Raw genomic sequence first — 23,135 nt, 5'->3', positions numbered from 1 at the left:
AGTTGTTTATCAGCATGTGACTATGTTTAAATAACTTCTTGATCAGCATTGTACGTGTTATTAAATTAACGGAAAGTAAATAAGAGAAACGTCTTAAAAGATATATTTACGCTTATACTGTTACTCACAAGACGGTAAATATACAAAAAAGATGGTAAGTGGTGATCGATTTCGATTGGACACTCCAATCATCATCAGACCCAATAGGCGAATCTAACTATGTTTAACCACAAAAAAACTTGAAGGAGAACGTTTTATACTTATTTTCAAGTTAAAAAATTAATTTTTACTTTATTTTTGAGACGGTACGTATATTGAATTTTAATGCCAAAAAGGTCAAAGAACACACAGATAAGCATGGGACAAACTATGTATTCTTATAAACATTTCACTTTAGAAACTCACCTCTACAATAAGACATCTAAAAATAATTACATTTTTGTTAACATTACCAAGACAAAAGTGCATAACAGTTGAGCTATCTGTTCTAACAGTCATAATATCAGTCAGAGCACCATAGATGTATCTTATATATATTTAGTTTTATGTATATTATCAGTCCATACACACGAACATACATATATTAGGAAATACAGTTAGGAAGTATAGATTACTAGGGAAGGTGGAGTACTAAGCTCTCTAAGAAAATAGTTTATATTTAAAATATCGTTAATGTTTTACTTCATCAAGTATGTGGTTGAAGTAGGTGGTTCTGATTTCTCAATTTCTGCTGGTTTCCTCGGAGTAATCTTTTTTAAATCCGTTTTTTGTTTTCGCAAAGGAAGTCCATATTCATCCATTACCCTTACATCATGTGATCGCAAATCTGAGTTTTTAATTTCATTACTCCGAGAAGAAGATGTAGGATTTTCAGATTTCTCTTGAAGGGAAACTACTTCTTTTCGTTCTTTCAGTTCATCCTTCATATTCATCGTACTCGAACCATGATTGATGTCGTCATTTGAGTTTTGAGTCAACGACTGCTGTTTGCCAACATCTCGTTCAAACGTCATTGGATTACTAATTTCCGGTTTCGAGGCCAACATTGTTTCTCTATCGTCTTGGTATACAGGCTCAACTTGATCATTGCTCAAATCAACCCCATCTAGTGTTGTATTTTCCGTAAAAAATGTTTCACGAGCTTCGGAATCGTTCGGGTCCATAATATATCCCATTGCCTTCACAAAATCCTTCAAACAGTCAGGACAGCCTTCAACATCTGATTTATAATCACCATCAACTTCCTCAGCCTTGTTTTTTATTGGAGCATCTAACTCAGGGGTCAATTTGGGATCGCCTTCTGTTTCAACAAAGAAAGTATCTACTGGCTCATAAGTACCATCTTCAATCCAGGCCATTTCTTGTTGATCAATAGGATAACTAGGCAGCAAGGAAAATATTAAGGGAGGTAAATCTCTTATAACAGGATCTGGGTCATCCTCTGTATACTCCTGGAGAGGAAGATTGAAACTTCCACGCTTTTTAAAGGATAATACCATATCGATCGTTTTAAAGGGAGTAGATTTTTTCACCAGGCGGGAGATTTCTTCATCGATAAAGCTGGAGATGGAGGATGGCGATGGCTGTTGTTGCGAAGATCGCACAGTGCGCGGAGAAGAGTACAGTTCGATCTCGGTGTTCAGAAACTGCGGATTGGCCACTGGGATGAGGGATCTGCCAGGTGCAGTGAGCCGGCTCTGTAACAAAATAATAACACATCTATTAAAACATACAGAACTTGAAACGGATGAGATCAAGAATGATATTCCTCTGGTTTGCATACCTAATTCGTCGTTTTTTTATATAGAATATAAGCATTTTAAATTATTTTGTGTATACCCTAGTAGAATTTTTTATGTAAAGTGACTGAAAAGCTTTAAGGGAAAATTCCACACCCCTCACATTTTTGTGGATATGCAGGGGATTAAACCCATTCCTCCCGAGGTGTAGTGCACAAAGTTAGTCAGTTGGCTATCAAGACACCCAATTCGAGGTTTAATGTATCTTTAAAATCATTTACTTTTAAATATTATTTTATTGTGTGAAGGCACAGTGATTATACAAGATGAATAAAAAGTCAAGACCCCATCTAAAATTTTTTTTTGTAAATATACAGAGATATCCTTTTGGTGGTCGTGCAAAATTGGAAGGAAGTTTAATTTTATGATTTTGAAATTTTTTTTGTGTCCCCTAAAAATGAGGAATTTTAAGGTCAACTCAAAACCTTTAATGTAAACCCCTTCAAGTTACATTATTTTGAAGTGCTTACAAAAACTTAAATAATGGTGGAAACCAGAGATAGCTATCTCTTCTTTATCCAAAATGGCAGCCCGTCAAATGTATTGAAGTCTACACATTAAAAAGATAAGGAAAAATGAATGTAATGGTAATATTGGCTACTATTTTGGACAGAGAAGATACATAACGAACTCTGGCTTTCACCATTCCTTACCAGTTTCTCTCGCCAGTTTTTGTAAACACTTCAAAATGAGTTGTCACTTGAAGGGCGTTCACTTAAAATTTTGAGTTGCCCCCAAAATTATTGGGAGACACTCAAAGTTTTCAAAATCATAAAATGAAACCTCCTACTAAGATTGCACGATCACTAAAAGGATAACTCTGTATATTTACTTAGAAAAATATTAGATGGGACGGTGTCTTAAATGTGTATTCACCCTGTATATGCATTTACATATGGTTTAATATAACTTATTTTAAGTATAAATTTTGTTTATTTGCGTCAGCATAATTCTCATGACGCCTTACAGGCCTACAGGGAGATGAATGTGTTTCAAGATAGGCAAATAGAAACAGTTTAAAGGAAACCTGTACATGCTGTAAATACAAACTTTTCACTCTAATTGTGGTAAAACCCGAGGTATTTGAAAGAAAAGTTTACCATGGGAACAAGCATATACGTTTATGTTGTATTTTATTGTACAAGTGCTAAAATACAATCATTTTAAGGATTTAGAATTCAAAAACAAAATCAATTTGTGGACTTTAGTATTATACCGACCAGTATAAAAATTACTAAATTTGTACAGTAATTGTATTTAATTGGTTACCCTTAGAATTGGTTAGGTTAGGTTATCTTCCGGTTGTATCAGGTTCTCTTATTCTAACCTAACCAAATTTAGGTGTTTTCGGTATAATACCAAAGTACCTCAATTTGATCTACAAAGCCTTTGGCTGGTATCAGAATAAAAACAAACGTTACGTACACTAAAGGTTGTTAAAGCAAGTTTTATTTGATCTCTAGGTATTTATAATTTATGAAAAATTAAAGTAAAGCACGCTGACTAAAATATCGAATCATGGCAACATATATGCTATGGGTAACTCAATAATGTAATCTAAAGTTAAAATTAAACCTCTATAACCAATAGTGAAATTAGCTCAAACCACTTAAGCTATAAACAATATTCGGAGCACATGAAACGAGCCCGAAATTTTAATCCCCAAAAAGGTTCACTAATCTTAAGCATGGAATGAGCCTGGGTCTCCCAGCCACCCCACTCCTAGTACCTTGTACCGTCGTTTTAAATTTTACATACTCTGCAGTCTCTGTTTAAAATAATTTTTAAATTGTGTGTATATGTAGTAGTGTGTTAGTAAAGAGTGTTGTGTTTGGTTGGGTTAGGTAAACAGACTATATCTTTTAGTAATGTAAATATCTTTTAATAATCAATATTTTAATAATGTATCTTTTAACAGTGTACCTTTTAATATTGCAAATAAATGCATATACTTTAACTGTGTTATTGGTTCTTTCTCCTTTAAAGACCCGTTGTGAAAGTTCTAGAGCCCGGGCTCTTTTCGCACCGTCCTGGGAGGGACCTTGGAGGTCCAAGCGCTTTTCAAGCATCGGCCTGAGTTTTTGGGCTCTTTTCATGTGCGTCTTCAATATTAATCCCACCATTAACTATGAGTACATTTTACACTATAATAAAATTCATACATTCACAGAAATTTGGCATATTTGTGTTGTAGGGTTCTTAAACGATTATTTTTTGCTAATGGACACTTGTAAAAAATAATGTAGAACTGGGTAGCATTCTCAGTGGAGTAGTGGGCACTGTCAGTCTAGCAACCCCCCCCCCCCCTCCCGGCTGGTAGGCCTACCTCACGTGCATGCTAGCTGTCATCCATTTCAGTTGTTGTTTGACGTAAAATGTAAACTCTTTTATTTATTAAATTTAAAAAATGTATTAATAGTTACTAGCAGCCAGCGTCACTTCGTGACTTCAAATTTGTGATATTTTTATTAATTTACAATTTTCTATTGCTCTGAGTTAAAATGAAAATCTATTTTTCACGTGATAATCAAGTTATCACTGTCTTGTGACTTTTATTAGTTCACATCACATCCCTGTTATTTGTAAGCTTGCCCTATTATTTTCATTGAGCACGCGATCTCTTCCAGGCATCTTAGAAAAAATACAAATACTGATGAAACGTACATGAAAACACAATATCCAACGTCATTTTCTTATTTACATTTTAAACAAATACCAATAGTTTACTTAAATTAACGAAACATCAATAAAACATACTATGAAAACACAAAATCCTATCAAAACACAAAATCAAGTAAGTCATATTCTCATTTACCTTTTATGCCATTTAAATTACAACATTTTACTTAAATTCACTATAACGTCATCAGCTGTAAGATAACAAAATTTTCGTAAGGATGAAAGTAAAATTGTATCATGGCCATCTGTTTTGATGTAAACAAAATGTAAACTTGAAAAAGTTCAGATTATTGACAACAGAATTCAGCACAAACTCTGAAATTTTCAAAGCCTATAAGAAGAAGGGCGTACAGTACTACAAGGCCGTTGATGAAGCCTTTGCCAATCTAAGTGCTCTAGTTAAGTTAGGTTGTAGGTTTACCGATAAACCATGTTGGAATCGACCATAATATATCTGTGATGCTAGACCCCCCCCCCCACATGTTAAAATAAAGCCGTAACACCTTAGCTGACATGAGGTGCATTGAATCTGAATTTGATGTCATTAAAAACCCTACATTGAAAATTTTGAATGAATTACAAAAGAATCAGGGGTTAAAATTAGTAAATATTCTCTCTGATAACACGTATTTTACCAACATCGTTGAATTAATGTGAAATTACCTCAGAATGAGAATAATAAAATTACCCCTTATATATGAATAAGAGATTACAGCTCAGACTTTAAGTAGTAGTGTGGCACAAGCTTTGAAATATTCATATTTTAAGGGCCATCCGAATTTTGCTGGTTGTATTGCGACTGTAAAATATATTAAAACGATTGATAGCTTGTTAGAATATTTGAACAGCAGGGACCCACTTGGCAAGGCTTTTAAAGAGCCCGTAAAACTAGATAACTTGGACAGGTATGAGAGTAGGAAGCAGAAAAGAACTTATCTAGCCTTGATTGATTGATTGTAAGAGGGTGGACTCATGGTCCAAGCACGTCAACCGAAGCTTATCTAGCCTTAAATCTAATGGTATAAATCTACTTGATCATCCAAGGAAAGCATTTGGACTAGGGATTTCAAGTGATATCAAAGCTATAAGACTTTTAAATGGTTAATCACAAATACGTTAAAATACTCTCTATCATAGAAATGTCCGCAAGACCGTTTAGAACGAGTTATTCTTGTATTCGCAGTAGATGTGGTAACAACATCAGCCCTAATGTCCAGCAATTTACATGGCCTGAACAACGTTAGACTTTCTGCTCAAGGCAATTTTTGGATCGTGATCCAGATTTTCACCAATTTGTTCTCTCATAGTCCGATTCGAGTAGTGATATCAAATGTGACAATGACAAAGATAAAGAGAACGAGGATGTAGTTACTGTTTTATTTCAAAGCACAGAACGATCGTACTGTAAGAATAATATTATACTGCATTGGTAACTTCATCGTAAGAAAGCTTATACCTAAGATTAAATGTCGGGATCGCATTTCTGTCCTCCGATCTGAAAAATATAACATGAGTTATATACTCAACTGACTGATTATGTGACCAAAGTAAGCTTATAAGGGCCCATGAAGATGTATTTAAGATAGTGAAGTGCGTTTACAATGTATTGTCTTGTCAAAAGCAACATAAAGGAAACTTTAACACTAAAAGACTAATTGCAGCCACATGCTGCTATTTTGTAGACTCTACTTTTCAGGGAGACCTTGAGAATATTTTTTTTTGGGAGGACACACGTGAATCAAAATTCATTAAGTTCATTTGTGAGCTATTTTGTGAGATATATTGTCATCACACGGATTGAAAGATTCAGTATCACTTTTACGCCAAACATAAGTCTGCGGCAAAAACTCACCAAACTTATTCTATTCAGAAATGCGTAATGTGTAAGTTGTTTTAGTGTAATAAAATGAGTGTGAAATTACAAATATTGTACTTACTATCCTTTCTTTCCAATATCTTATTATTCCACAATGTTCTATTTGGAACTAACAATGTCAGTTGTCTAAAAACTAAAAATATGTGTGTAGTTTAGAGCTCAAATGGGTTATTTTTTTGCAAGAAACAAAACAGACAAAGTGTTTAATAATAAAAAGAGTTTGAAATGAATTAACAATATTTTATCTCTATGTTATATTTAAACAGAGCAGCATCTACAAAAGGTGTTTTTATAAAGGTGAGTGTATGGGCTGCATCGGCATCTACCATGGGGAAGTGATCCACGAGTTCTTTTTCAGTCGAGTCTGTTTTCAAGGCTGTCCACTAGCATACTCTTATGGGTTCATATATGTACATTCAATGAATTATTCGCCCTGAATAACGTTTATGACATGCTAATATTTGTATGATTTTTAAATAAAATTTAAGAGCAGGAATATACCTCTAAACCTTAGCCAAATTATGAGAACAAACATTCTTAAACTAATTAATAGTATAATTCGTCACTAGGGCCTTAAGTGACTCTTTTAACGAGCCCTAGCTAACAACCTAGCTAAAAAAAACTAGGTAGGAAAATGAGCGAAGGTCGAAAAGACATTTTGGCCAGTTTGATGAACTCTATTTTTTTATTACACTGCACTATTTTAGGCTAACTAGTTCGAAATAGTAAATTTTGTATATTGTTCACCATCTGGTGATACCGTTATACGCGTATTCAAACAGCTGATTCCGTATATAAGACACAAAATGTATCACTCCGCCAACGCAAACATAAATCAATATCCAAATCACTGATGTATTTTTACATTTCAAATTTTCTAAATTTTGCCACTGCTGTGAAATATAGTCTACGTTGTGGCATGATGGTGAACTCAAAACAGTCTAAAGGCCTGTTCACACCGGCGTAGCAAGACGTCTGCAGACGTATTCGGTGTATTAATACGTCGCCCGTGCACTGTTCACACCGCAGCTACGTCTGACGGCTACGTAGCCGGCGAGCCGGCTGTTGTTTGTTTATTTCATTATATTATTTTATATTTGTTAATTTATTGTTTATTTTTATTCGTGTTTCATGAATTTCAGTTAAGATTGCCACGGTTAAATTGCAGCTTTTATAGTACGCTGAATTGACAAAAATATTTCACTCTAATTTTAGGCCGTATATAGTTGGCTATAAGATTTGCGCTATATTATAATATTAAAACATATTACCAGAAAACATGCAATAATTTTGCTCATCCATAAGGATTACATTATAAAATAGTCTATGGTGTAAGTAAGACCTATGTCTAGATATAATTAATTAATGTTTCATAAATGTCAGCCCACTATATGAACCATAATAGCCCATGTGATAGATTAATGCGATTTAATAATTTTTAAGTGAACTTTTATGTTATAGTCCAACATTTTACCACTAATAAATTAATTATGAGGTGTAGGGAGGGTGGCGGTGACAGCCCGGTGTGCTAGTGCGCATGCGCGTATTCGGCGATGCGAGCTACGCGTAGCTAGCCGGCGTAGCGGCAGCGCCGTAGCTTCCGTAGCTCACGTATTAATACGCCAGTGTGAACACCCTCTATGAATTACATTAAAAGCTACGTCAGCTACGTATTTCGAAAAAGTATTAATACGTCTGGCTACGCCGGTGTGAACAGTCCTTAAGGACTATTTTCTTAGTCAAAATCAAAGGGCTAGTTTTATAAAACATATTCAGCAGATGTATTCAACTCCAGCTGAATCTCTTTCTCTATAAAGGAGAAAGATATCTACTTTAGACCCTTAAATCGTGTATTGAAACAACCGTTTTTGCTGCAGTATGACGAAAATTGTATTTTTATACAATAGAACTATACAAATATGTAACTACTTACCGAAGCTTGTTGGGGAGAAGAGTTCAGACCTGTCCACCCCACGTATCCGGGACAACATCAAGAACATAAAAAAGCAACGGGTTAACAACAAGTACACATATAAGCACACGTACATTTACCACCTATCCCCTAAAGGATTAACAGAGTGTTTTAATGTACTTATTTGACCACATGACGATAACGTTTTCACTAAAACGGTTAAAAATTGAAAAATGTAATTCTTGCGCCAAAGGATTCGGTCTCCAAAAGATCTAGCTCATGAACAAAACTTTTTGCAAGACTAAACCCGATACTAGATATCCTTCAGAACACATCATTGACTTTTTGTTATATATAAAGTCCTTCTCCGTGGGAATAAAAGGTCTGCTAGGTTCGTGAGGTGAGAAGGAGTCAGTTTCAAAAGTGGAAACATAGAACCACAAACATGCAACACAAAGGAAGACACAAGGACTGCGTTTTGAAACAGATTACAATGGAAGTATAGCACAAAGCATTGTCGGTATCAGTGCCTCGGGAACAAAAACTTTGCAGTATTTGAGAGGTTGAAGTTTTAGAATTTAAAAAATAATTAATTCATGAAATTGCCAATTTGTTTGAACTAATACTCTTTTAAAAGAACGTGCTTGTAAAAGGTCTTGAAAACTAAATCATTTTAAAGTGAATATAACAAATGAATTATATTGTTGCATCATCTTCAGCATTATTATCATGCGATTATACAAGTTCAACGAATAATTAAACTGTTAAAAGCAATTACAAAATGAATTATACTATCTAATTTCGTTAAACATAATTGACTAAGGCCATATAAAACTTGTTAACTATATTTTTGACAGCTACGTTATATTTTATCATATTTTATCATATTTTATAAGTGACAATTAATGAACACAGACAGTAATATAGAGTATAAACCATGCAAACAAGGGAAATCAACTTAATATACATTGCACATTATACGACATTAAATGAAGAGCATTGGATAATAATTCAAAGATATATTTACATATTGTATCCTACAAGAAAAGTTGAAAATTTATAACTAGGCATTTTAATGTTGTTGTCAATTTTAATTGAACTCAATCACCAGTACAAATTCGTTTTAATTACAAGAAGGTGAGTGACCAGAATCACATAGCGCATCTGATTTAATATAATTGACTACCGATGATTCGGGTTAAGTTCTTACCAGCAAAGCTAAGGTCCACTCGTTTAAAAACCAGCTTTAGAAAAAACCATACCATGTTTGAGTCATTCGACTATTGCTCCTCCATATAATTGGAACGTCCAATTGTTATCTCAACAAAAAACATTAAATTTAGAAAAATATGAAAAAATTGTTTGATATTTTTTTTATTCGTCCAAATTATTATCATATGTATAATAAATATTTTAGTAATTTATTGTTTGGATAGTTAATAGTATAACATATTTTTTGAATGAGAGAAAGACTAGAGTATATAAAATAATGAAGGTCCATCCAATAATTTACATGTAGGATATCATGCAGTTTGAAACGGATAGAATCAACGAATTTGTAAGATTAAAGAAGATAGAACAAGATTTTTTTAAACTTTCTCATGTCTGGTTTAAGAAGTTACATTAAATTAAATTGTTACTGTAAGTATTCTTTGCTTGAATTATTCGATGGTATAATGTTTAGTCCAATCAATATGAAAGGCTACATGAGAAGGTTTAACTTTACATAAAACACATTGTTAGAGAGATGTCATTGAAATAACAAGACATTTAATCGTACTCACCATTAAGCAGCATTATAACATCTATATGACTACTGGTACATGGGGGTTAATAATTATAATACAAAAATCTCAGAAATCATTTTTTTTTTACAAAATATCCTAGCCTAGGCAGTCATGGTTGGTTAATAACCTAAAGCACTTAAACCTAAGTACGAAACGACACTTCCTTACCTATCATCGCGAAAAGATTACAATCAAGAATGTAAATCAATACATATCGGCAACTGTTACCGACCAACAGTTTTAAAACGCTTACTTAGATATCTCGATGTCAAATGACATGGGGTTTCCAAGTACTCCAGAATAGAAACGTAGCAGACTAACCAAACAAACTATTCATAACACTGATGTATTAAAATATTTTTGTATCAAGCAAGTTTGATACAAATAAAAACGAAAAAATTGTTTTACACTTATGGTTATTGGAGGAGTTTATTATACTTTATTTCCCTCTTGCATATTTGATTGCCAATATGTTTCTGCAGCTGGTACATTTTTAACTCAAAGTCAACAATTTTGTAGTAAGTCCATGTATATGAAATTAATTAAGATGGAGCTTTTTGAGTTGGATAAGCACAAATAATTCAGTATTAAATTATCTATGATTTTACCCAAGAGCTTTAAGTACTGATTCTTAACCAAATAATATATAGGATGTGCTACTTAAGTTTCAAGACTGATTATTTCCCGTGTAGTGGGGAGCTTCCAGACCGGTCCCGAGGACCTGGCTGGGTGTAGGAACGTCTCGAGTAATTCACCCCGGTTGCCGGCAAGACGCCAGAGTGAAAGCGTCAAGAGGAAAGATAGAATGTGTTTTGTGATTACACAAAACTACGAAAACACCGTCAGAGTTAAGATTCAGCGAGTTAAGAATCAACATCATTCCATAGAAGCTGTATGGAAACGCTTTAGTTGCTTCAACAAGCCTATCAAGAAGATGCAACGTCACATGCCATGGTTTTCATGTGGCACAAGCTGTTTAAAGGCTCCAAAAAGACGATCGTGCTGTGAAGCCTGCGACGTCTTGGAACCAAGAAAATCTGGTCAGAGTGGGTAAGTTTTGAACTGCTACGAATAGCCCAGTCAATAAAGGTTTAGAATGGGAAATAATGAGAGTAAGGCTTAATTTTACACTATTGATATATATATATAAACTAGAGGAAAATTGTTACAAAAGTCCCCAAAAATCCCCCGAGCTTCCCCCCCCCCCCAAGCACCCCTTTAAGTTTCAAAGTGTCGATCATTACCAATTTGCTATTTTCTCTGTAATTAATAATCGGATCGCGTACACCTTCAATATTGACTCTATTTTTATTTTTTCTGTATTTGACATTTTTACGCTAAACACAATAATTAATTATCTACAGACTTTTTTACACAAGAGAATAGGTAAATTTAATATTTACTTGTGGGTTTTTCAGTATCATCTTTCTGTAGGTGGTATTATGAAAAATACTTTGAATTAAATAATGTAGACCATCATTTTACAAATATTTTGATATACACTTATATACAGTTATGTATATTAAAACCAGGAAGGAAGAAAGAATGTAAATGGTTCTGTACGAGGGCGCTGACCAGCTGGCATGGCGTAGGGAAATTTGTGCTCCACAGGCAATTTCACTATGTTATGTATTTCGTTGTACTTTTTTATGAAAATAGTTTTTTTAATATAGTGTTTGAGCATTGTACTCTTCGCGGATGGAATGGATTCAAACTACGGTACAGTGTTTCCTTTGGTCTCTGAAGATTTGACGATGAGTAAGGTCTGTGGCAAACCTTTACCAAAACTGTTCGAGGGGGATCAGATACAACGGCACGTGGCAGTTGAGCAGTCACACAGATTTCGACACGAAACAACGTGGCAACGCTTCCACGGCAATCCTCGGTCGCAGATCTCGTCTCCAACTACTTTTTCACCCGTACTAACCATTCCCGGACGGGTGACGGATATATCCGCCTAAGTCTTTGGTGATAAAGGACGCGTGGCGGATATATCCGCTTATGGGTTTTGATGTTCCGGACGGGAAGCGGATATATCCGCCTTCTCTTCAGAGCGACTGGCAGGTGCTTGAAGGACTTGAACGGAATGCAATTTGGCACTTTTGCAGCAATTCAAACCGGTTCGAACAATATTCTGAACAACATTACGATAGTTGAGTTCCAGGAAGCCTTCCAACAGTGGAAAACCCGCTGACAGCAGTGTGTCGTCTCAAGAGGAAACTATTTTTAAGATTTTTAGTCCGCTATTCATAAATGTTTAATACATTTATTTTCCTGAGCCCAGTCTTGAAACTTAATTAGTATATACAGGGTGTCTGGTCATAAGTGTTCAATAAAATTTTCTGTCAAACTAAATAATAATGGTAAATAAATTATGCATATTTGAGGTTTCCAACTCAAGCAGTAAGAAAATTAAATGTAAATTAAGATGATTTTAAAATAATGATAGTTAAAAAAACTTATAGTACCGAATGACACGTATTGTTAAAATAAAGGCATTTTTTTATTCTTACTAAATTTAAAATAAAAATAAAAGATGAACTTTGGGGTGTTGAATAAGATTCTATTTAAGTTTCAGCGTCAAAGTAAAAATTGTTTACAAAGACAAAGACTTAATAAACATTAAAATCATTGTTTCTAGGTTGCTGAGTTCCGCTATAAAAGTATCAAGTATTATCACATATTTCCTCATCAAATAAGGTTATGTTAATAACCTAATTATTAATCTATATTAATATAAATAGGTTATGTATAAGGTCATATGTTTTATCAAATAAGATTTAAAATTATGTATCACCCTTAAAAAAATTAAAATTGTGTACCTTTAATCACAGTCACGCTGCACAGTGAAATTCATGCATCATTTACACAAAACTTATAAATTGTGTCGTATTATATATTATATTATACATTATACAGGGTGGAACGAAGTTAGTGTTAAAATATTTTATGTCTTAAACTTATTAGTATTGGTGACAAAAAGGCACTTATTTAGGTTTCTAAACCCTCACAGGTATGGAATAGCAGACAAATTAATATTTGTTCTAAATATGTGTATTTGCTTTGATAAAATGGCCGTAAGTGCACTAACAATTGTTTTTATTTAGACTTTATTGTCATTTTCAGAATCGTCATTAAATTTCCAATATTACAGACTCGTTGACATGAAACACCTGTATAAGCCTTTATTCTGAAACGGATGTTTGAATTTGTGATTTTTGAGAAAAATGCAAAACTTTTTACATAGGTTTTCTACGTTAAACTGAACTATAGAAAATGTCCACAATAATCTGTTTAATAGTTAATTAATTGATTGTTGTAAAATAATGTGGTATATTTTAAATGTCATATTCGTAGAGCGGAGAGATTTTCAAACATAGTCAATTGTGTAACGTCAAAACAATTAGCTAAACTGTGTGAGGATTAGTCAGATATTGACCTGTTTTCTAAACAAGGTTAATTGCAAAACAGGCCATTGTATAACTAAGCCATACAAAGCTGTGTTTAGAGTAGTACCGGCGTGCCGGATTACCCTCTTGATTTATAAATCATAATTTTACCCTCAAAGTCAAACAACAATTGTCTAGTTGGATGGAGTAACACGCTTAAATATTTGGGTTCAAACGAATATCATTGAGATCTTGAACCTAATGGATAGTAAATTTTGTGTTTGAGTTATTTTAGTGTGTTCGACGTATGAGATATATATTACTAACGCAAGTTTGGTTATAAGAAAGTTTTTTGTAACATAAACTACTTCTTGATAGTGCCTAGGCAAACGTATATTTTGTAAGAGGATGTTTGGAAAGTTCTAACTCAAGCTTTTAAAACACGACGACTTATAAAATATTGAATTGCACGACAAGGCTATACAAATAGTGAACCACCAATACTATGAAACAATACTATGATAATCCATTGGGATTTTCGAACTTTATATCCTAAAAATGACAACTTTGAGGACATTTGTTAAAAAAATTAAAACATTTAATTCTTACTTTTAATACAGTTACTATTATACTATTATCTCGATATTATTATTATTATCATAACAATAAAGTCAAGCGAAAAAAACTCTTATAACTGTAGTAGGAGACTTAATCATCTAGCTTAAGTAATAACAACGTAAAATGCTTCCCATGAAAGTATTTAGGTCAAATATCTAAAGCGTACTTAACTATCATGGGTCAACAACACAACTTGCAACAAAGTATAGATGTACTAAAATATACTAACCAGTGGTTCTGGGTATGAAGATCTCTGCATGTAGTTGTTGTAGTTGGTGTAGTAGTCATTCGAGGGTGCCAGGACGTCTGGGAAGTTGACCACAGGGTCCAGCTGAGGTCTGCGATGACCATGGCTGTACGGCACCAGTCCAGTGGCGCCTGCACTCGCGTCCTGGATCATCATTCGTTGGTACTGAAGAGCGCTTTCTCGCGCCGCCGACTCCTCCGACAACTTCTGTTCGTGCAGCTCTCGCGCTCTCTCCAACTGTATCATCTGCTTCAGCTTTTGGAAGCTTGTGGGCTGCGCATCATCGATCTGCATCTGTCCCAGGCTGTTGCCGCCTACCAGTCTGATGGTGGTTGGCTTCCTCCTGGTGTGCGCTTTGGGCATGTGTCCTGCATTGAACATCCTTGCAAAGTCTTCGAACCCTCTGATCCTCTCCGGGACCGGTGCCTCCTGCACTCTCGGTCTCTGGTATCCGTTGTGCACCAATCGCCCGTACACCAACGGCCTCCTCATCTTGCCGCCCCCCACGCTCCGGATGCTCGCGTGGTCCTCCCACACGTTGTACGCGAAGGGGTCACGATATGTCGGGATCTCGTTGGTGCTCTCTGCGGCTCTGGACTGCCTCTTGGAGAATCTCCACATTGCTCTCAGCTCGTCACAGCTAGGTTCCTTGCTCAGGTCCTGTGTCACGGACTTGACTACCTCGGGAAGATGCTCTGCCGCATCTCGGTACTTGTCACGGGGGGAGGCCGCTGACGCGATCAAAAAATATAGACTGGCCAGACATGTGTTCAGGAAACCAGGACGCATCGTAATCTGAAACAAATATTGATACCGTTATACACAAGCTACATTGACTCATTAATAATCGTTATTTATTAATTGTTTACAGTCGTAATACAAAACTTTGCGTGTTAGAAAATCCGACTTTATTAAACAGTTCTCTCTTTACATAACCACAATGAAGCGGAGTGAACAAAGGAAAACCTTTCATAGTCAACGGGCAATTCCATTTTTGAGCATGCTGTGTTGGAGTTAAACTGAATAAAAAATTACTTTAACATTAATGTTCAAATAGTATTTAAACCATTTTTAACATTCCTTGAAATTATCTTTAAGACACAAAAATATAATACGTGAATACCTATATTATATACATATATATATGAATACGTTTTATATACGTGGATTTTTACGAAGGTTAAGCGTGATTTTCCTAATAAGCAGTACAATTTTTAAACTCTCCCTTGTTATGATGGTAACTCTTTATCCCCCTTGAACTCAAACATTAGATTCACAATAAGTAAGCTTAATTGTGTCAGAGACCTACCTATGTTGTGGATTATGACTACATAATTTCAGATAATGAATAGAAAACAATGATTTCATTTAAACCAATCACCGTATACTTAGACTATATAAATATGTTAACAACAAAGTTAGTAACTGAGACTAATGTTAGAAGATTCGAAAAAAATCAATTTTCGTATTTACATTTACAACAGGTAATTAAGATGGTATAATCGAATTATTCGAGAAAGGTAAATAGACACAAAACGTCCAGATTCTACACGATTACGAGTTGAACAACTAGTGATGCTTACCCAAGAAAGGTGGTAGGAACTAATAATTCTTAGAACAGTTCATTACTACATCTGGGCTTGGTTGCGGGCTAGGGGCCATGAGGGTGGTACAGGGTGATAGGATGGCTTCATTCTGTCAAGATACCAGCGCCAGCACAAATGTTCATCGTGTTATGTAAATATAACATCATCGCCCCAGCGCAGTAGAGGGCGGAGAGTGCAGATTAGCATAAGTGTTCCAGCCCTGGTTAATCCCTTGCTCTGACGATACACCGGTCACGGTTGATTTTGCGAGGATTTATTTATGATTTTCGTGAATCAATGAGGTTTTTTGCAATGTTTTGTAGATTATAATATTGAATACTGAATTCTTTTCAACTCAATTCTTCGTTACTATCGATTTTAATTATGTTGACTACATTTTTCTATCAAATAAAAGTAGCACTGAACTTTCTCAGTGTAATGAAATGACATTTATTTCATGGCACTTTGAATAGAAAATAGAAAGTTTCTAATGATTTGCTTCCACAAGACTCACCGATGTTTAAATACCCCCGCCGTAGCAAACCTACCGACTAAGCGAATTTCCATTTGCCTGAATTGATTTTCAATTAAATCTATTTAAATAACATTGGGTTTAACGAGGACCTAGACCTATGTGTTTGCTGCTACAGGTAAACTAATAAAGTATTTTTTTTTTGTAAAATATTAATAGCTTAGTATTAAATAAATAGATTTACCAAGTGTGATAAAAATATATCCATAATCAAGCAAACTTCAATATTTTACAATATTCTCCGTAAGAATGATGCTTTTTCTGAAGTCCAAATTAATATTAAATTTTTTTTGTTATTACCTGCACAATACTTTGTTAATGTTATTATCTGTAATTTTTGTCACGTTGTTCTTTTCTTGTTATTATTTTTGTTGCAATACTGCTTTGTTTCATGGTCATAATGTAACTTATCTTGTTTTTTTTTATCTTTTCATTCTGCTCATGTGCTTAAAACACATATTTTGTAAATGGTGTAACCGTTGATATGAATAAATGAAATGAAATGAAATGATGTGGATATTTTAAATTTACAATTTCTTTAATTTTCTCCGTTAACAATAACCGAACAAAAACACTTTGACATCCTAAATTATTAGTTTTTAAGCTCTTCAAAAAGGTATAGAGAGAAATTAGGAAATGTTGTGTTTTGAGGCTAAAAAAAGAGAAAACCCAATTTTTACCCATAAGACCAACCGTAAAACCCCGTTCCCATGGTCCGATCATGCTGGTTGGTGAACTCATTCAAGTGTATTCCGCCTTACACTCTCAAGCCGAATTTCATCAATATATATATATGAATTTAAACGGATGGTGTTTTTGGCCTCTAGGGACCTCAAAATGAAAAAAGTAAATCGGCCCTGGGCCTAGGTCTTACCGTGCCACCTACGGTCATAGCTTCTACCTCATAGAGAAATTCGCTAAAACGCATAGTTGTTAAACTTGCATTTATTTTTGGTGGGTGATGTGGATGAATGACAACAATATTAACATCCTTGGCTATGGCTGGTATTGAACAGACAACATAAGCCGTAGCAAACATTTGGAACACGGTAACGATTACTATTATTTAATATCATATCGGACTTTTTACACCATTGATGATTTTAAACGAATTTTGTTACCACACGATTTTTTATGTTTTATTTTGGATTTCCAACTACAGTATTATTTTTACCTCCAGCTATGAATTTTAAAGGGACATTTTTAAACATAGTAAACAATTTGATTTCACGTTTTTCGAGCTAACTTGTCTGAAAAGGGCAAAGTGAAAATGTTCATCTATGTAAATGACGAAAGTAAAATAGTTTACCGGGGGCTTTAGGAGTGGGGGGGAGGAAAGTGTTGCTTTAAGTCCTGACACTGATAAACGTCTTCTTAAAGTCCGCTGAATCGGGATCGACTTTCTCTGTTATGATGGATATTTTATTCAAAAAGCGGAAATAAGCTATCGAATACTAATCTTGAAGATTTACTACCCTACCTTTTGCGAATGACATGATAAAAGACTGATACCAATTTCAATCCTCCACAACCATCGTCACGGAGAAAGATTAATTGTTAACCGAAACGATGAGTATTTAAGCGTTTCCAAGGGTGACATTCAGGGGATATTATTCAATAGTTGGAACTGGAAACAAAATTCATGTAAAACTTAGAGGTAAACAACTGTGCTGCAATGAAATAGTTATTTGTGCAACTAGTGAGCAAAGTGATAAATTGACTCACTCGAGAGAAATCCTTACTCACGAGCCGTAGGCGAATGAGGAATGGTTTCTCGATTGAGGCAATTGCACTTTGCACTCGAGTTGCACATTATATTTTTCCTACAGTTACTATAAAACAAATAAATTGGTAAAGAAACGTAACATATTTTTACACAGAATTGAACTTTTAATATGACATTTAATGATACAACAGTAAAACAGCTGACCAGCTGATTTACAGCCAGTGCTGCCAACGTATTTCGCGCGCATACGACCTTGTCTGCATGTTACGTGCTCATTATTTCGTGCCTTCACGTTGCAAATCTGGAGTGAGACAAAGTAATTAAAATGAGACAATGTTAACATTGTCTTACTGATGAGCGAATTGGCCACTTTGCTTTCTCAAATCAGTGAGAGAACATGTACATTGTTGGGTAGATGTAGGAAAAATCAATTAACACCACCGTTTCAAACCTAAAATAAAAACGATTCTAGGTACCCTTGCTTTACATTCCAAACGACAATTTATTTATTTCGACAGTGAATTCACCATCTTCCATGAAGAAAATTACAGGAAATGTAGTCCCATTGGAATTGATAAGCATTACAAGAAACATATGGGCTACATTAGGTTCGACATATATTTCGCTACCTTATCTGTAAAGTCTTTTGAAAATCTACTTACAATGATGTTATTACAAAATAATAATGCAGCTTACTTACAGATTTAGCAAACTACCAGCTGTTCTACTTTTTTTACTATCACTTTTTATTCACTTTTTTTTGGGAGGTTTTGATGGCACCGTTGATGGCATGCTGTGGTTTTGGTATAACGCATTACATTTCATAATCACCCGACTTTTAAAAACCCAGTCTCCTCATTTGGTAATGATGGTATGTGCCTCCCCGTTTCCTATTTACGTCATACAGGTATAGGTTTGTGTGTTTTTCCGTAAACGCAAGAACTCGAGTAATTTTGGTAATTAAATATAGTATTTAAATATACCCCTAAATAAAGAAACGACATCAGTTTGTATTCTTCGTATGAATGAAATGGGAATTTTAAATTTACAGTTTTTTTATTGTCTCGTAACTATTAGGCGAACAACAACGCTTCAATATACTAAATTATTTGTTTTCAAGCTCTACAAAATAGTTTAGAAAAATTTTAAGATCTTATGTTTCGGGGTTCAAAATGAAGAAACAAATGTTTACCCATTTCACTTCCCTAACTTTGTCACTTGAAATAAAGGATTTAAATTTTATCATTATTTTTTTTATTTATGTAATATAAGAAAAAATGGACAGCTCACTCTAAAGATGGTGTGAATATATTAATGTAGATCTCTATTTGAACTATAGAATAGATGATTTGTTTGTTGATAGTCAAATAGTTTCCCTAAGAAATTTTGTATTTTATATTCATGTCAAAGTAGTGTAGCAATGCATTAAGAGGAACTCAAACGCTTCCGATGAAAAGCGACCCCGAAATATTGAAAATTTTTCGATAGGCTGAGGAAGATTTACCAATATGTTTTATACTTAGCAATGTTATTTACAATATAATACTATCAATAAAGTAATATACACTTTTCCATATTACTTAATCCATGGTGGTATCCTTGCACTTTTGTCATTTGAAAATAAATCAATTATTAGCTTAAAAAATACAATTTATCTCAACCATTCAACCATTAACAAGCTGCAAAAATATAAAAGTTTATGGTAATCTTTGAAGGATAAATGTTTGTAATTGAAAAACTTGTGGAAAACGGATATTAAAAGTAGACTAGGAGTGTGAGCGTGGGCGTTATGCCACTAAGGGAGGGGGTGGATATGATTTTCTGATGAGGTGAGGGGGAGGGTGTAATATCGTGCAACTGTGATTCCATAGCATATCACCAGAATGGCACCAACATTTATAAAAAAAGTCATGGACAAATAAAGCATGAGAATTTTGTTGGTGATAAGTGAAAACTAATAAATGGTCATTCAGTCACATTATCAACAGTCCAGTAGTTTAAGTAATTTAATAGTCTCTTGAATACTTTGTTGTTCTGTAATTGGTTACATATATTTAAACTTTTAAAATTGTAGGCCTATAGTATTGTTAAATCATCGTAAGATGTCTTAACTGCTGTTATCTACTGTGTGCAATATTGATTAAAAAATTATTGAAATTTAAAATGTTTTATTTGTATTATCAGTCTCTATTGCTGTATGTGTAATATATTTTGTAATTCATGAATACAGCTTTCCTATTCTATGTGTTGTTATTTTAACACCAACCTAAACTACTCCTAAATTGATAGTGTAAAAAACGTTTAACTTCCTGTTTAGTAAAATAGTATCTTTGGGGGTGGAATTATGATTAGGTTTTTCTGATAACCAACAGATCAATAGAACGACCTTTTAGTTGATTGAAGCAAGTTTCAGATAGTTTTATTGTATTTGTTCTTACGGTTTATTTTGGATAAATTATCTTTCTCTACATCAAATAACGGTTTGGTAGTTTTATAAAATTCAACATAATGTTTTACACAAAACGTAAAACGCAACACAAAACATCAAAAGAGACCAAAATGACCTTTCCTTTGAGAGGATGCCTGATTTAGCTTAGTGTAAACCTCGTGTTAGGTAACTTCATTGGAGAATTGATTATCTTTATTAAATAAATAATAAATTGTTGAGAGAAGTTCATTGACTTGATTTGTAGTAATGATTTTTAATTTGAACAAATATTTGAGTTGAATTGAGGTTTATTAGCTTCGTCTATATTTCTAGCGGTGCAATGTCAACATGGCGAAACATGTAGTGGATTTAAAAAAAAACACTATTTGAACTGCAAGACAAGGTATGTTTTATTTTAGTCCACACTAAGCAGTTCAGGGGCTAAAAAATTGAATTTAATTGCTGCAAAAAAGTTATCATTCAGCAAATCTCTGTGAAGACTTGAAAATTCAATCTTGGAAAGCTATGTAGATGTATAAAAAAACCACGAGCCCCCAATATTGTGCATGTAAAGTTAAAAATGGTAATAAATAAACAATGAAAAATAAGAAATATAATTTAATCTAGATATCTGTCAGGAATTACGAATTTCTTCACCTCCAAAGTCTATTTTCTAGGTTTTTTTATATTTATTCGTGAAATCAAACGAAATGGCATTAAATTAAGCTATAGTTAATTTGCATAACGCGATTTATTAGTCACAATTTTGAGAAATAAATTTATTAATTTCCATCAATATTGGTATTCTGCTATGGTTTAGCCTATCAAATGGATAAAATAAAGATAAAATAGAGGGGTATTGAAGATGGGGAGGATATGGCGCACTAAAGATTTTGTTCACGAGAAGGGGGAAGTATACAGAGGTTATTACGGCAGTTTGGGGCTAAATTATGTCCATGCCAGGCATAATCGCTTGGACAACAAACCATACTTTACTTGAAAAGATCGGCCGAACAAAGAATCTGGAAGACCCATCGATGATATAATATCCCAATGTATCAATTGTAAAACTCGTTTGCTATAAATATGAAAGTCGATGAGTGAAAATTGGAGAATTAATCGCCTCAAGGATCACTTCATCGACGGCGTTATTGTTTCACAACTCATGTCAAGTTTCAATTTTGGTGAAAATCCCTAGTGGGATAAAAAGGTTTCCACTTTTACTCATGTAATTTAAGATGTATACCCTTTTCGGGGAAGAGCGTTTATACATTGTTTTTTTGTTAAACTCAATTATTAATAGCTAACTATAATTTTAATCGGCACGTTAAAAAAGTTCGGTTGTCAAATTGTAATAATTAAAGCAATGTTTTAATTGCTACCGTAATTCCTTATTTCCTCGGTTAAACATACATCGTGAACATCAATTCGTATTTTCTCTACGTAAAATCGTTCCAATCATGTAAATAACATGGAAATGTAACCAAGAAAGAAGTAATATTAATTCTTAACTTAATAATAATTTACGTTAACTGTAGTATGTTGTAATACGACTACGATCACCAAAACTATATATATCTAATCTGGATATATGAGATCTAACTTGTCTATGTTATGTATAAAAAATACACTATAGTATCAATGCAACATCAAGGGTATTATCCGTCTCCCGAACAGTGTCTGAGCTCGCAGTTATGGAGGTTGCTGGAGACATCCTCTTTAAACTTTTGGCAGTGGAGAGGAAGATAATTTATCAGTGGCGTGGCGAGTACCAGGCAAGAACAGAGAAGTGCACCCGCTAACAGCTGGCAAAGGAACATGTGGGGATGCTGGAACAGGCAACTGATTCAGCAAATCCAACGGGTTGATTGGCGATACGGAGAGTCGAATTTTACCTCACCCAGTTTCAGACAGTCCGACAGACCACGGCTATTTTCGGTCATACCTGTTCAGGAAGGTTGCACACAGACTGTTGGATAAAAGATAATAGGTTGGGCAAGGCCATGTGGTTCGATTGCATGTAATGCCCGGTCACTCCCGGTGATGTGGAGCACTCTACGGTCTTCCGCTGCCCGAATTGGGAAAGGCCCCACCTAGAGGCTCAACACCAAGACTGCTGCCGGTGGACACGGTCATCCCAATGATGACGTAGAGATGATTTAGCCATTTGTCACGGTTCATGCATGGTATTTTCCGTGCCAAGAAGCTCAACCTTGACCGGTTGACGATCTAGGTCTTAAAAGGCTCTTATGCCAGAAACGTTGCGAGCCCTGAGGGCTTAGGTCACATGTTGACCTGACCAAAAGAAACGTCACATAAATCTTAGGTATGTATGTTCATGGTAGAGGGGTTATTTTTAGTAAGTAGTCCAATCAATTCAGTAGTGTCATACAGCAGTATGGTCACCTGTGTGTGTAAAAGCATTTTCCCTCATCTTCCTTGAAAAAGGTATTTAAATAGTTGAGAATATGCTTATAAACAAGTGTAATCAAACAAGAGATCGTACTGCCGCTGCACATAGTTTAACTTTGTGTTAGGTCAAACATTGTTGATTAA

General features: G+C 34.4%; 1 protein-coding gene across 1 annotated transcript in view; it reads right to left on the bottom strand.

Annotated features, from left to right (window-relative positions):
- Positions 1-356: 356 nt before the first annotated feature.
- Positions 357-23,135, bottom strand: part of LOC128998537 (uncharacterized) — a 46,101-nt gene continuing 23,322 nt past the window's right edge. Inside the window, exons 2-3 of the mRNA XM_054424710.1 lie at positions 14,290-15,102; positions 357-1,697 (exon numbers count right to left, since the gene is read on the bottom strand). Coding sequence (XP_054280685.1) covers positions 678-1,697; positions 14,290-15,096 — 1,827 coding nt within the window. The 5' untranslated portion in view covers positions 15,097-15,102 and the 3' untranslated portion in view covers positions 357-677. The remainder of the gene's footprint in view (positions 1,698-14,289; positions 15,103-23,135) is intronic.

This window comes from Macrosteles quadrilineatus, unplaced genomic scaffold, assembly GCF_028750875.1.
Source record: "Macrosteles quadrilineatus isolate MER2022 unplaced genomic scaffold, UCM_ALF_1.0 Scaffold_7__1_contigs__length_78375512, whole genome shotgun sequence".
Taxonomy (NCBI): Eukaryota; Metazoa; Arthropoda; class Insecta; order Hemiptera; family Cicadellidae; genus Macrosteles; species Macrosteles quadrilineatus.
This window is presented reverse-complemented; position numbering and strand designations above follow the sequence as displayed.